The sequence below is a fragment of the Conger conger genome, chromosome 18 (genome assembly GCF_963514075.1).
Source record: "Conger conger chromosome 18, fConCon1.1, whole genome shotgun sequence".
Taxonomy (NCBI): Eukaryota; Metazoa; Chordata; class Actinopteri; order Anguilliformes; family Congridae; genus Conger; species Conger conger.
Genome location: NC_083777.1, coordinates 31,278,674 through 31,293,603, shown reverse-complemented (window position 1 = coordinate 31,293,603; position 14,930 = coordinate 31,278,674). Strand labels below are relative to the sequence as shown.

At 48.4% G+C, this 14,930-nt stretch overlaps 3 protein-coding genes across 3 annotated transcripts; 2 read left to right on the top strand and 1 right to left on the bottom strand.

The window, feature by feature from the left end:
- Positions 1–187: 187 nt before the first annotated feature.
- tysnd1 (trypsin like peroxisomal matrix peptidase 1) lies at positions 188–3,341 on the top strand. Its single transcript, XM_061227986.1, has 4 exons — positions 188–1,758; positions 1,963–2,093; positions 2,489–2,674; positions 2,750–3,341. The coding sequence occupies exons 1-4, from the start codon at positions 644–646 to the stop codon at positions 2,965–2,967; spliced, it is 1,650 nt and encodes a 549-aa protein (XP_061083970.1). The 5' UTR covers positions 188–643; the 3' UTR covers positions 2,968–3,341.
- A 1,374-nt stretch (positions 3,342–4,715) lies between these two features.
- dnajb12a (DnaJ heat shock protein family (Hsp40) member B12a) lies at positions 4,716–12,117 on the bottom strand. The gene is made up of 9 exons (XM_061227988.1): positions 11,784–12,117; positions 8,837–9,017; positions 8,321–8,466; positions 7,710–7,886; positions 7,281–7,360; positions 6,723–6,832; positions 6,183–6,355; positions 5,677–5,821; positions 4,716–5,385 (listed from the first exon to the last, which is right to left on the bottom strand). The coding sequence occupies exons 1-8, from the start codon at positions 11,914–11,916 to the stop codon at positions 5,700–5,702; spliced, it is 1,122 nt and encodes a 373-aa protein (XP_061083972.1). The 5' UTR covers positions 11,917–12,117; the 3' UTR covers positions 4,716–5,385; positions 5,677–5,699.
- trmt2b (tRNA methyltransferase 2 homolog B) lies at positions 11,983–14,237 on the top strand. The gene has a single exon (XM_061227987.1). The coding sequence runs from the start codon at positions 12,211–12,213 to the stop codon at positions 13,690–13,692; it is 1,482 nt and encodes a 493-aa protein (XP_061083971.1). The 5' UTR covers positions 11,983–12,210; the 3' UTR covers positions 13,693–14,237.
- Positions 14,238–14,930: the final 693 nt, after the last annotated feature.

The following is a 14,930-nucleotide window of genomic DNA, read 5'->3' as shown; positions in this document are numbered from 1 at the left end:
TTTACTTGACCCTTAGTTCGGTAGAAAAAGGCAGGGATTTTTCCATTATACCCAATGGGGAAATTCAGAGGATGCTTTCTGCAACTCTTTCCCGCCTCTCCAGTTCTTATACACTCTATGCCTTGTACCGACGTGTTTCCGCCAAGTACAATTTCAGCAGCCAATCGTAGAGGTACATTGCTTTGTCAACCTCCACCCTCCACGGCTGAACCAATGAGAAGGCGTGACGTATTCGTAGAGGAAGCACTCAGAAACGAAATTATGTGCTGCCGGAGTTTAGCCAGTTGTGATAGTAAAGTTGATTCATGATTTGCCGTTTTATTTCAGAGCAGATGTATTTTAAAGCCTGATTATGTTTTCCCTATCTCTTGAGATTTGGTTTAGTTAATCGATTGCTTATGTTTACATGTTTTTATAGCTAACAGCTGCAAGTGCCTACTGCAACAGCTTGGACTTTGTATTTTGTACTGTAAAGTTAGCGTCCACTGGCAGCGACTAAATTAGAGACAGAATATGAAAGGTGCCCATTATTATGTTTCCGAAATTTGTTTGCTAACGAGCTAGCTATCAATGTGCAGATGTTTAACAGTTGGTTGTTGAGCCAGCTGCTCGGTACCAATCGTAACTTTGCCTCAAGTCTGAAATGAAATCTGCCGAGGAAGCGTGTTGTGTTGTTACAGTTTTTGAGGACTCCAAAGAACACGCGTGTGGAATTAAACCTCCCAGGTCCGGGGAAACGACTGGGTTTGCAGCAACAAAGCGATCAAGTTCCAGTGGGGTTATTGTGAACGACCATGCTGGAATCGTGCTATGTAGTGGGCATCTCTTTACTCACTTTCTTATTGACAAGGAAGCCGTTTCACCGGAGCACCAGTTCTTGTTACCACATAGCATTAGTGACCAGCTTAACATTTCCGTACAGTGTTCAGTGCCACAATGTCTCGCAATAAGTCACTGTAGTAATGTGGATCCAGTTCCATTTGAAGCCACGCGTAATGTGATGCATTTCAAGTCACATCTAATCATGCTGGTCAACTGTCGGGAGTTTCAGTCAACATTTGGGAACGTATTCAAGGATGTCGATAAGTGGAGCTTTTACAGTGGCGAGGAGGACGATGAATTGAATAGTATGCGGTTTTTAAGCTGGTTCGCCGTACTTGGTGTTCCAGGTTTGGCTAAATCCGATCAAGGACGGTCTGTGCCGTGGGGTCATAGTGAAAGTCTGGAAAAGGGGCGTGTGGTTTTCGCCTGCGGCTCCCCCTTCGGCACGTTCTGTCCGGACCTCTTCATGAGCACCCTCAGCAAAGGTATCATCAGCAATCTAGCCGGAGAAGACAACGCGCTCATCCTTACTGACGCCCGCTGTTTACCTGGAACCGAGGGTGGAGGTCTCTTTCTTAAACGCGGAGACCTCGCCTACCTCGTTGGTCTAATCGTGTCTCCCTTGTGTTGGAAATCCAACGAATGGATTGGACTGACCCTAGTGTGCTCCCTGCAGTTGATACTGAGGAACATACTGAAGTCTGTGACTCTCCAGGACCCACTGAACGAGATCTGTGCTCAGTTACCAGTAGTACACACGATCGATTGTGCGGCAAATACAGGCCAAGGCGTGACGCATCACCCATCCGTGGCCCTAGTAGAAGCTGGGTGCTTCTGGGGCTCAGGGATATTGATGAGCCCGCAGCTGCTGTTAACTTGCCGGCACGTTTTGCATGGGGAATCCAGACTGACGGTGAGGTTCAAGACTAAGTCTCGGTAAGTTGTCAAGTACTCAGAACTGCGGTTTCACACACACACACACACACACACAAAAACAACCCCACATTAATTGTGATGAGATGTTAGTATAATGTAGTCATTCAAATGTAGCTCTTTTTCCATTTCATGGTGACAGCTTTCATTCCATGACATCATCTCGTGATGTTTATTTTATAGTGTGATTTCATTGGATGTCCTCAGGTTTCTAGCCTTGAAAGGCGAAGTGCTGTATTCCACCGACGTGACGTCACCATATGACGTGGCAGTGGTGCTCCTGAAACAACAGCTCCCTGACGTCGTCCCCCCATCTTTCTCCTCCACGTTCACGCCAGGTGGGCTTGTGTGTACACACAACTGTGGAATGGCATCTTTCAGATTTGCTGCCGTTTTGATGCATGTACTGTGGGTTCAATCGAAAAGACTTATGTGCACTTACATTTATTAAAGTCATATTTACATTTGGAGCGTAAGTCCTCACTGTAGCATGCCAGTGGCTCCCTGGGATTACACTAAAGCGAAAGGAAGATTCAACGAAAACCGTGAAATAGTTATAATGTAACAAGTGCGATATAAATGAAGATTTATGTAAACACAAGTGACAGAGTGTGAACATTTGAAACAAATAAAATATAATCGTAATGAAAAAGATAAGAGTTAAGATTTTAATTCGCTACTTGCTGCGTTTGGCTTTTCCTGTGTCCGTTATGTCCTTACCGCGTGCGCGCAGGCGAAGATGTGTACGTCATCGGCTACGGAGCGTTCGGCCGGAGCTGTGGGCCCACGGTGACTTCCGGAATCCTCTCCAGAGCGGTCAGCATCCACTCCCAGCCGGTGATGCTGCAGACTACCTGTGCAGTGCAGGCAGGGGCCAGCGGGGGCGCTGTGGTGCGAGCAGAGACTGGAGAGCTGCTGGGTAAGACATCCTGTGACACCTAAAATAATGTAATGTTGTACTTCACTGTAAGCTGTTGACCGTCTGGCTGTGCAGGTCTGGTTTCCAGCAATACGCGGGACGTGGTTGCCGGGGTAACGTACCCACACCTGAACTTCAGCCTTCCGGGCAGCGTGCTGCAGCCCCTGCTGCGGCGGTTCGGCCGGACGGGAGACCCCGGCGTGTTTCAGCAGCTCGACACCGCGGACGCGCGAGTGAGGAGGGCGTGGCGACTGCAGGCCCCGCCCCCGGAACCCCCGAAGAGCAAACTATGATTGGCTGGCCGTGTCTGTGATTGACAGGCCTTATTGCTGTATTCTACATTACATTATTGGCATTTGGCAGACACTCTTATCCAGAGCGACATACAGTTGATTAGACTAAGCAGGAGACAGTCCTCCCCTGGAGCAATGCAGGGTTAAGGGCCTTGCTCAAGGGCCCAACAGCTGTGTGGTTCTCATTGTGGCTACACCAGGGTTTTGAACCCCCGACCTTGCCTGTCCCAGTCATTTACCTTAACCACTACGCTACAGGCCACCCTATTCTTCCTCCACCCCAGTGTGGGAGCCCAAACTTTGTTTGCCAAAACTACAAGTGGGGGGGTGGGGGAAGCTCAAGTTCTTGTTAAAAATAAATAAATAAAATCACACTAACATGTATACGTGTACATATTAACTGCTCCCTATTAACACAGTTGTATGTGTACTTGCTTTGCGTGGACTTCCTATGGGGGTAGGGTAGATGTCCACAAACTATCATGGATGCAACGCCTGGATTTTTTATTTATCCCCTTCAATTGGCTTTCCCTCAGATGATTATGTCTGTGTTTAAGTAGCACGCACTGCTGATTTCAATAAAATCTCTAATTATTACTGAGTATTCTGCTTACTTAACATGCCGTGCCGCTGGGAGGGAGGTTCTGCACCTCTTATTACCAAGGCAACATGATGATAAGAATAGGCCCTTTGGCCAATCAAAGCTCATCATGCACTTATGCTAGAACATGCAAGTCCTGAGGGGCCAGTTCTAATGCAGGTGTTCTGTTTCCACCAATTACCCTGAAGCAGAATTCGCCAATTAGTCGTTCACACCAAACAAAACGCTGCTTGTTTGAACTTGAAAAGTTCCTCCAAATCACGTTTTGTACAAGGATACAAAGGGCAGTCTTCAGTTATCATTTGCAAGCTTGGGAATTGTCAATAAAATACAGATCGTGAAAATGACTGGGCTAATTTTTTTAAGAGCTGGAATTCACAAATATATATAAGTATTTGGATAGCGACACAATTTTAGACTGCTGTCATTCCTACATCATTCACTCTACATGGACATAAAGCTGGACTTAAAATGGACTCCATATACTGATTATCAGTGGAATTTACACTGTACTCGCATCCACCTGTCCCCTCAGCCTTAAACATATTCTGTAGTTCACTTTAATCCGACATGGCTCAGGCCGTAAGAGCAGTCGTCTCATTGGCTCAGGCCGTAAGAGCAGTCGTCTCATTGGCTCAGGGCGTAAGAGCAGTCGTCTCATTGGCTCAGGCCGTAAGAGCAGTCGTCTCATTGGCTCAGGCCGTAAGAGCAGTCGTCTCATTGGCTCAGGCCGTAAGAGCAGTCGTCTCATTGGCTCAGGCCGTAAGAGCAGTCGTCTCATTGGCTCAGGCCGTAAGAGCAGTCGTCTGGCAGTCGGAGGGTTGCTGGTTCGATCCCCCGCCCGGGCTGTGTTGAAGTGTCCCTGAGCAAGACACCTAACCCCCAAATGCTCCTGACGAGCTGGTCGGCGCCTTGCATGGCAGCCAATCGCCGTTGGTGTGTGAGTGTGTATGAATGGGTGAATGAGAAGCATAAATTGTACAGCGCTTTGGATAAAGGCGCTATATAAATGCCAACCATTTATCATTTAATCCCGAAGTTTACTCTTCCTGGAAAAAAAACAATTCACTGTAAACACAAATATTCTATATAGTGAAGTTTTATGACAAATGTACTGGGACCTTTTTTATACTATGGTATGAATGCATTTAGTTTTCAAATATTTTATTTTATATTCATTTAGAGCACTCATATCAAATATCTTTGTGAAGCTGATTGTTCAACAGAGTACAACGAGCAAATCCACCCGGTATAATTTATATACTGATAAAAGGACGCTTCATAATTTAATCTAATTCCTGTGGCATTAAAAGTACAACATATATACATATATAAACTATAAAAATCACCCTCTTAACTGGCTCAGGTGTGTGGGTGGAAGGTGTCCTGGTGTTGGAGCTCGAGACGGATGAGATTGTGAGAAGCACGCGGACTTCGTCAGCTCAACAGCATTAGTGGTCATTCCAGAACAGACAGAAATAAATTACATCCAAATTATTTTTTGGGGATTTTTCTTTTCCCCAGAATCCTTAAAGCTTCGGGTTTTTCTCCCTGCGCCAGAAGACTGGCCGATCAGCAGAGGCCTTGTCTGGTGCGTGGGGGCGGGAGTGGGAGCGTTGGGAAATGTTCTTCGCACAGGGGCTTCAGGCGAGCTTCGCGGTCGCTCTGACGCTCTCTCACACACGCCGGCCGGCCGCGCAGCTCCAAGGGCTCTGATTGGCCCGTTCACGTCACGCTCCAGTAGCAGTACGAAAGGCTGGGACAAGGACCCGTGTAGAATTCTCTATTATACAGCATTTCCAGAACTTTAAACTGACCTGGGGAAAGAAAAGAACCCCAAATTAGTCGTGTTGAAGGAACAACTGACCCCATTTCATTGACTGCATATGTCATTAATGGCCATCCACTCTGACAGTAGCAGAGACCAAACAGAGCTTAATAATTACTTCTCAAAGGCTTTTTAAAATTGCCTTTAAAATGACATTCTCCTCAGCTTTACTGGTCTTCTGTAACTGGACTACAATTCCCATCAAGCGTTTCATTGTTCCCCTCCACCCGAGGGGCCTTGGGAGAGTGAGGCCGAGAATACGGTCGTCTGATTGGCTGACCTCTCTCTGTGGTGATGTCATCGCTAGCCGTGCAGAAGCACTTGGACCTCTGACAGCCTGGAGCAGCTTGGCGTTCCCATCTTCTGCGCCCTCTGGTACAGACTGCTGTCTCCGAAATACCGAGCTCTGTACAGCAAGCCCTCCTCTGCGAGACGGAAGCATCCGGATAAACAACGCTTATTAGGGAGCGACCAAACCGGACCAAACCGTGGTTAAAGCACGGAACACTGAGGAGGTCGTTTGTGGTCGATTTGGACATATTGGGAGTTGTCACAGGTTTCAGTATTTCAGAACTGGGTCAAACACGTAATCTTTTTGTATTCAAATACTTTTCTATGCTTTACTGAGCTTGCCTGGCGTATTGGAACCAACGAAATACTGAAAAAAAGTAAACCCTGCCTTCTGGTCCTCTTGGTTGGCTCGAGTGCACCAAGCAAGATCAATCAAGCCCCGAAAAGTATTTGAATCCACAATGACGTAATTGAGCGGGTGCGTTTGAGCCTTACTCTGCTGCTTCTCCTTCCAGCAGTTGTTCCGCAGGTTGGAGATGTAGTCGTCCTCCACACTCTGCTCAACGTTCTTCAGGTCGTTCCCGCTGTACTCCTCCGAGAAGCGCTCGCCCACGTAGTACGTCACCTTCAGAGTGCCCGACAGCCGCTTATGAACGTGACCCGCAGACCTGCACAAGAGAGCACACGTACGCACGCACATACATGCATACCACACACAGACACAGTCACAGTCAGAGCATTCATTAATGGAGTATTACCAGTTCTGAATTTCAGAAAGGGAAGGGGGGGGGACTTATGTTTCCACTTACTATCAGTGTGCAATATTTATCCAGATAGCTTTGCTGAGACATGACAAATGTTCTAGATTTCACAGCTTTTTTTTTGCTTTTTTTAGATGTAGTTCACTGTGACATAATGGACCTCTATGGGCCATCTTAGCAAGATGCGGGATTAGCGGGTTGGGCAGGTTTGGTGAGAGAGGGAGCGTGGGGGTTGGCGGTTTGGCGGGTTTGGCTGGTTTGGCGGGGTACTCACGGCCGGACGCTCAGGCTGTAGGGGGGGCTAGACACCATCATCTGACTGAGCGCCGACACCACGATGAGGATGAGGATGGGCATGAGCTGCACGAAGAGCGCCAGACCACCCTGCGCAGACGGGAGAGAGCCTGACATCAGCACTGCGCAGACGCAGAGCCTGACATCAGCACTGCGCAGACACAGAGCCTGACATCAGCACTGCGCAGACGCAGAGCCTGACATCAGCACTGCGCAGACGCAGAGCCTGACATCAGCACTGCGCAGACGCAGAGCCTGACATCAGCACTGCGCAGACACAGAGCCTGACATCAGCACTGCGCAGACACAGAGCCTGACATCAGCACAATGTGAGCTCGGCAAACGCACTAGGATTGCTGACAAAACCAATGCAAAGAGCATGCAAATGCAAACACGTCTCACACACACACACGTCTCACACACACACACGTCTCACACACACACGTCTCACACACACACGTCTCACACACGTCTCACACACAGACGTCTCACACACACGTCTCACTGGCTGTGAGACGCTGCAGAAAGTGTGACTCACGTCGCCGTGCTGCTCTCTCCTCTCCGGTCTCTGGTTGTAGGTGTAGCGCATCCTGCCGTTGCTGTACACGTGGACGTTACCTGCAGGAGAGACGTGGGGTTTTAAACACGCAGGGACCGCGCTGTTCTAGTGCCCACACTGCAGCCAACAGTGGATGTGGGAGATGACGGGAGTGAGTGTGAGAAAGTCGGGAGATGGAGACAGAGGACTGAGTGAGTGTGGGAGATGGAGATGGAGGGGGAGAGAGAGAGAGAGAGAGAGAGAGAGAGAGAGAGAGAGAGAGAGAGAGAGAGAGAGAGAGAGAGAGAGAGAGAGAGAGAGAGAGAGAGAGAGATAGAGATAGAGATAGAGATAGAGATAGAGAGAGAGAGAGAGAGATAGAGATAGAGATAGAGATAGAGAGAGATAGAGAGAGAAAGAGGAACTCACTGGAGGGGAACCCGCCTCCGAAGAACATGTTGAACAGGTCTTCGGGGGAAATGTCCGCCTCGAAGCCCCGGTTGTAGTCGTGGGAGGGTCTGGAGGGGTGGGCCCGTTCCTCCCCGAACTGGTCATACTGCCTGCGCTTGTCTGCGTTGCTCAGGACTGCGTACGCGTTTCCGATGGCTACAGCAGGACCGTTACAGCTCACATTAGGTTACATTACTTTACATTACTCACATTTAGCGGACTGGCACATATTTGTTGCATTGTTTACATTACGGCTGCCCAACCCTGTTCCTGGAGGTCTGCCATCCTGTAGGTTTTCACTCCAACCCTAACAAACCACACCTCATTCGACAGCTAGAGATCTCATCGAGCCGCTAATCAGTAGGATCAGTTAGGGTTGGAATGAAAACCTACAGGGTGGTAGACCTCCAGGAGCAGAGTTGGGCAGCCCTGGTTTACACAGCCGGACTGAAGCAGTGCACCTTATGTTCCTTTGCTCCACAGCAGTGTTCTACGTGGGAATCAAACCCGCAACCTTCAGGCCTGCTCCCTACACTACTACCCAAAAAAAAAACACCCAAAGAATGCAGATGGAGGCAGGAGCGGGTCACCTTTAAAGGCCTCTGTGGCTCCCGGGGCGTGGTTTTTATCAGGGTGGAACTTCAGAGCCAGCTTCCTGTACGCCTTCTTCAGGTCCTCCTCCGACGCGTCCCTGCCCACGCCCAGGATCTCGTAGTAGTCCTTACAGCGCTTTATCCTGAGGAGGGACACAGGCCACAGCGGGGTCAGCCCGTGGACACACTCGCCGCCAAACGCTTCTGAGCGGGTATCTGAGACAGAAGTGTGTGTGTCTCTGCGTGTCTCTGCGTGTCTCTGCGTGTCTCTGTGTGTGTCTCTGTGTGTCTCTGCGTGTCTCTGCGTGTCTCTGCGTGTGTCTCTGCGTGTCTCTGCGTGTCTCTGCGTGTCTCTGCGTGTCTCTGCGTGTAAACAGCCATACTGCTGCCTTCTGAGTGAGGTCTGGAGTATTTGTTTCAGCATTTGTTTCATTATTGTTTTTCCGGTCCCGTTGTGTTCGTGCTCACGGGACTGACGTAGCCGTAGTCTAAGGAACACTAAAATGGCCGCACCTCTTCACTGCGTCCAGCTGATCTGACGTGTAGGGTTTTGCCGAGTCGGCAGCCTTCTCCCCGGTCACGTTTTCGCCCTCTTCTGCGGGTCTGCGCTGTCGAACGCCCGAGTCCTCGCCCGCCCCGTCCGCGTCACTCTGGCCGAAGGCCTGCCCATTCTGCGCAATGGACTCCAGCAGCGCTGGAGAAACAGCCAATGAGCACACACACAGCAAACCGTTAACCAATGAGCACACACACACAGCAAACCGTTAACCAATGAGCACACACACAGCAAACCGTTAACCAATGAGCACACACACAGCAAACCGTTAACCAATGAGCACACACACAGCAAACCGTTAACCAATGAGCACACACAGCAAACTGTTAACCAATGAGCACACACACACAGCAAACCGTTAAACCAATGAGCACACACACAGCAAACCGTTAAACCAATGAGCACACTCAGCGAACAGCCCAGTCAGCTTATCTAAGGCTCCTCATTTCCCTACAAACTGGACCAGGAAGGGCAACTCCAGGGCCAGTGTGTATGCCACTAGTTACCCTGGCTAATTAGCCATATGCACCATGACCAATTCACTAAATTAGACCAACATAAAATGCTACAAGAACATTTAACAGCTGCTTTTTATATCACAGAATGTGTGATATGTGACACCCATCCCTAGACTAAATGGTAAATGGGTTACATTTATATAGTGCCTTTATCCCTTGATCCTTCTCATTCACCCCTTAACTCACGCAAGGCACTTCAGGAGCAACAGACTGGGACACATTGACACACTCAGGACGAGCACTTTTACCTCCTGAGCTAATGCTACCCCCTGAGACTAGAGTATCCAGCACTGCACCACCTGGACAGGGTCCCCACTCTTTTCATGAAATCATTTTACAGTATGTTTTGTGGACATTTTCTAGAACTTACATGCATGGAGGGCAGTGTAGAATATTTAGAGTTAAATATATTCCTCCGTACGACTGTCAGTAGAAAAATAAATGCAAATATGTCTTATCGGTAGTTTCATATAGTAGAGGAACAAGTGGGTCTGTTCCCCAAGTACAGATTAACAAGAACCAACAACTGAGGGAGAATGTCAACACTTATACCCTGTCCCTGTCCCTCAATGGGAACAGTGGAACAAATGGGCCTTGCCATATGTGAAAACACGTCACAGGACGTGGGGGAGGGGGGTGATTAGATCTGGTGGGGGGTAAAACAATCTGTGGGAAAGGGGCTGAGGGAGGGGGTAGAGGATATAACGCAGAGGTACTGATCAAAGAGGTAGATTTCACAGGATTGGGGCTAGATAGGGTTGTAGATTGACCAACTACAAAGTGAGATGCTTCAGGGGGGGTTGGCTGTAGTGAACTTGCCTCCTGTGTTTTCCAACAGGCAGGAGGGATTATTATGATCAAAACATCAAAATGCTGTTCTGCTGTCTCCAAACAGTGAATGGAAATGAGAAAAGCTAAAATACAAAAAAGGGCGGCCTGTAGTGTAGTGGTTAAGGTGCATGACTGGGACCCGCAAGGACAGTGGTTCAATCCCTGGTGTAGCCACAATAAGATCTGCACAGCAGTTGAGCCCTTCAGCAAGGCCCTTAACCCTGCATTGCTCCTGCTTAGTCTAATCAACTGTAAGTCGCTTTGATACAAAAGCGTCAGCCACATGACATGGCATGAGAAGAATACGCAATCCCCGCTGTACAAATACAGTTTAATTGCTTGATTTATAGATAGCATATCCTACAACTTTCCAGGATCTCACAAATAATTCCAGGACATTTTGACAATTGTCTCATTTTCCAGGTGTTGGACGACTGGAAAACTAGTCCATACATTTTCCTACAGGTTTGCCCACAGTTTGATTATCGTGTATGATAAGTTCAGAGCAGAAACATCGATGCTTATGCCAGTCTATATGCCCTCATAGTTTCCACAACCAGGGGTGTCAATAGAATGAATATATAATGATTTCTCAGTTGTTCTATCGAAAATCCTTAAAAATACGATTGACTGGAGGTTTATAGTATGCAATCTTTTCATAATTAATACTTTATACTATAATTGAGAACAAATTAGTACAACTAGTATGGACTCCATAAACAAGTATGTAGACCTTGTGTAAAGTGTCCTTTATAAGTACAAAACCAAATATTTCAATTATTACATGATTTAAAAAACGTAGCTAGGCAAGTGGGCTATAACCAAGCTATATTACGAAGGACATTTTCTGAGAAACGACCATAGTCACTTACTATTATCACCAAAGCAGCAGTAACCTTATTCTAATTGGTGCATGACACTAAACCTTAACACGTCATCTCAGTCACACCGGCAGCAGTCTGTAATGCCATATTTAGCTAGCGTTGTATAGTTTGGTAGCCAGCCTGCTGAACGTTACCCAAGTTAATCATACATGTGTGTATGAGTGTTCACGGGACCTGTAGTTTACCAGACAAGTGTTAAATGGAATCTAGCAAAGTGCAAATAATTTATCATGTACGCAACATGGATATTAAAACAAACAGCCAAATTGTCGGACGTTTCCAGCAACCACGATATTACAACTGACACGAATGCCTTGCCCAAGTATCGAAGGAACTGTCCAAATTACCCCTAGTAACTTTATCTTGCGAACAAGCCAGTTAACGTTAGCAACCCAAAAAACCATCCCTGTTCGAAAGGGATACTATGAAGCCACACAAAGGAATACTACTTTAATACATTTCCTACCCCAACTTGAAATGGATAAATAGTCACATCAGCAGATTCATAAATGCTTACACAAGGACTACCACTACCAGGACACTTCAGTTGGCAATCGCGCTTGCGTATTTTTCCGTCCCAGTTTCCACAGGGCCTCCCACGGCCCTAAGTCCACCAAGCAAGATCTGAACCACGGTGTCGTTTTCCGTGTCTTGTATGCGTTTGAACTCACCTTTCGTCTTCTCCGTAGGAAAGAGTTTGTATGCCTTTTCTAGAAACCGCTTAGCTTTGTCTGTCTGGTTATTTCTTAGTGCTGTGGCTGCGATCTCAAAGCAGCGTTCCGCTTCGTCTCGGTTTGATTCCATTGCTAGCTACAGCGGAACTGCTAAATTGCTGGACGGCGCACTCCGATGGCGTCAGAATAATACGCTTTGGACAGGAACGTTTATTACACGTCACTGGTCAAGTAGCACACTGTACTTCAGGCAGGTGGTGCAACGGAAAACAAGGAAAAATACAAGGAAATAGATTACTTCTGGCACGTTGCGTGCGCTCAATTGACAAATACTGACGAACTGTCAAGTCTTTCATGCCTGGCCGGTGGATCATATCAGACAGAAACTGAAGTCTTCTGTCTAAGGTTAGTTTCTCTGCGTTGCATGATGTTTATTGTGCAGTCAAGAACGGCATTTCGATTCGCACAGCATTTTAGAGCGGCATACACTCCAGGAAAAGTTTATCTTGGTAGTTCGGTAAAGGATGCGATCACATCCAAAGACCCCAAACGTCCACTCGGAACATTCGATAAGAAAAGGAGGAGAAGGAAGCAAGGGCCGCCTCAGAACGACACCGCGTCCTGGGAGGAGCGGTTGGCTGATGCAGTTACTCCTCTGTGGCGGCTCAGCTACGAGCAGCAGCTGCAGCTGAAACAGGAGCGGCAGGAAGACATTGTGCGCCGTCTATCGGAGGCCGGCGGGTACCGCTGCCCCCCAGTGCTGCCTATACGACCGTCACCAGTGACGGATGCATACCGTAACAAGTCCACCTTCTCCGTTAATGTCGGGCCCGGCGGCGATCCAAAGACGGTGGGGCTCTATGTTGGTACTGGGAGAGCGGGCAGCATCGTCTGTGTCAGGGGAGACCACCTGAAGCACATTCCCGAGAAACACAAGCTGGTGGCCCGATGCTATGAGGAGTTCCTCCGCCTGTCCCCACTGGAGCCTTGCCTCCTCTTCCACACGGGAGGCCACTGGCGGGAGATTGTTGTCAGGACTAACACAGCAGGCCACACCATGGCCATTGTGGTCTTCCATCCTCAGACGATGGCTCCAGAAGAGGTTCAGCTCCATAGGGCAGCCTTGCTGGAGTACTTCACCCAGGGCCCTGGGGCCGCCTGCCAGCTGGACTCTCTGTACTTCCAGGAGAGCGCAATGACTCGCTGCAGCCACCAGGAGGCGCCGTTCCAGCTGCTGTACGGTGCCTCGCACATCCACGAGGACGTGCTGGGGCTGCGGTTCCGCATTTCTCCCGACGCTTTCTTCCAGGTGAACACGGCCGGTGCGGAGGTGCTGTACGACAGCGTCCGGGAGTTCAGCGCTCTGGGAGAAGTGGGCGGGGCGGTTGGGGAGATGAGCGACGGCCGTGAAGCGGGAGTGGGCGGAGCCACGCTGCTGGACGTGTGCTGCGGCGCAGGGGTTATCGGCATCTCCATGGCGACCGCAGTGGACAGGGTGGTTGGCGTGGAGATCGTGGAGCAGGCTGTGGAAGACGCCAGGCACAACGCCGCGCTCAACCAGGCGAGGAACTGCGAATTCCTGCCGGGGAAGGCCGAAGTGGTGCTCCCGCAGTTACTGCCCTCTCTCGGGTCCAACCGGGGTCTGGTCGTGGTGGCGAACCCCTCCCGCGCTGGGCTGCACTACCGGGTGATCCGGGCTCTCCGGAACCTTCCGTCCATCCGCCGACTGGTTTACGTGTCCTGCAAGCCGGAGGGAGAGGCCACACGAAACTTTCGAGAGCTCTGCTGCCCCGCCAACCCGCGGAAGAAGCTCGCGGGGGAGCCGTTCACCATGACAGCCGCGGTGCCTGTAGACATGTTCCCCCACACCGCGCACTGTGAGCTCCTGATGCTGTTCCAGCGGTAGCGCCACACCTTTGAGCCAGCTGTGAGGGAAATGCCGGAAGACTTGATTTCACATGACTGTATGTTCTGCCAAGTCAGTTTTGATGCATGGGAGAAAAAAAAATGCAATAAAAAATTGCAACCCCCAAATCATTCACTAGATGGCGCAAGTACGCAAGGTTTGCCCGTAAATTTGCCTTTGTCCCCAGAAGCAAATGGTTGCCATTTATATGGCGCCTTTATCCAAAGCGCTGTACAATTGATGCTTCTCATTCATCCTTTCTCACACACACACACACACACACACACACACTCACACACCACAGCGATTAGCTGCCATGCAAAGCACCAACCAGCTCTTCAGGTTACTCATCAGGAGCACCCAGGGAGGGATCGAGCTGGCAGCCGTCCAACTGCCAGACAACTGCTCTTACCTCCTGGGCCAATGTCGCCAATGTCAAAGTCAGTTTGGAACAGGATGACTATTTCTTTGAAATTAAAGCAATAAATGTTCCACCTACATATTGATGTCAGAATAAATATGTTGAAAACCAGACTAGGATAATTAATCAAGAGATAAAAATTTTAAACAATAGCAAATAAACATCCGAATGCATGTGGCTATTAGTGTAACAATTAGCAGTAGAATGTACACTCAGTGATCACTTATTAGGTAGACCTAATATTTAATCAGCCAATCTTGTGACAGCAACTAAATTCATAAAAGATGTTTGGTTGTTGTTCAGACCAATGTCACAATGGGGAAGAAATGCAATCTAAGTGACTTTGACCGTGGAATGATTGTTGGTGCCAGAGTTGGCTTTACAGTTTGCAGAGAATGGTGATTAAAAACAAAAAACATCCAGTGAGCAACAGTTCTGCAGACAGAAAGGCCTTGTTAATGAAAGAGATCAGAGGAGAATGGCCAGACTGGTCAAAGCTAACAGGAAGGTGACAGTAACACAAATAACCACACATTGCAACAGTGGTATGCATCTCTGAACACACAATGTCTCAAACCTCTTAAGTGGATAGGTTACAGCAGCAGAAGACTTAATAAGTCTAAAAAAATAATAATAAAGTGCTCACTGAGTGTATATGCTAATGGTTATGCTATGGATATGTTATTTTATATGCATACAGTATGCTAGTTTTAATGTATTGCATTTGAGCCTTTCAACAGCAGGAAAAGAATCCTGCCTGTAATAAAAAAATTAAAAAAAACGTATCAACTGCAATCAGGGGTAAACTGTCAATATA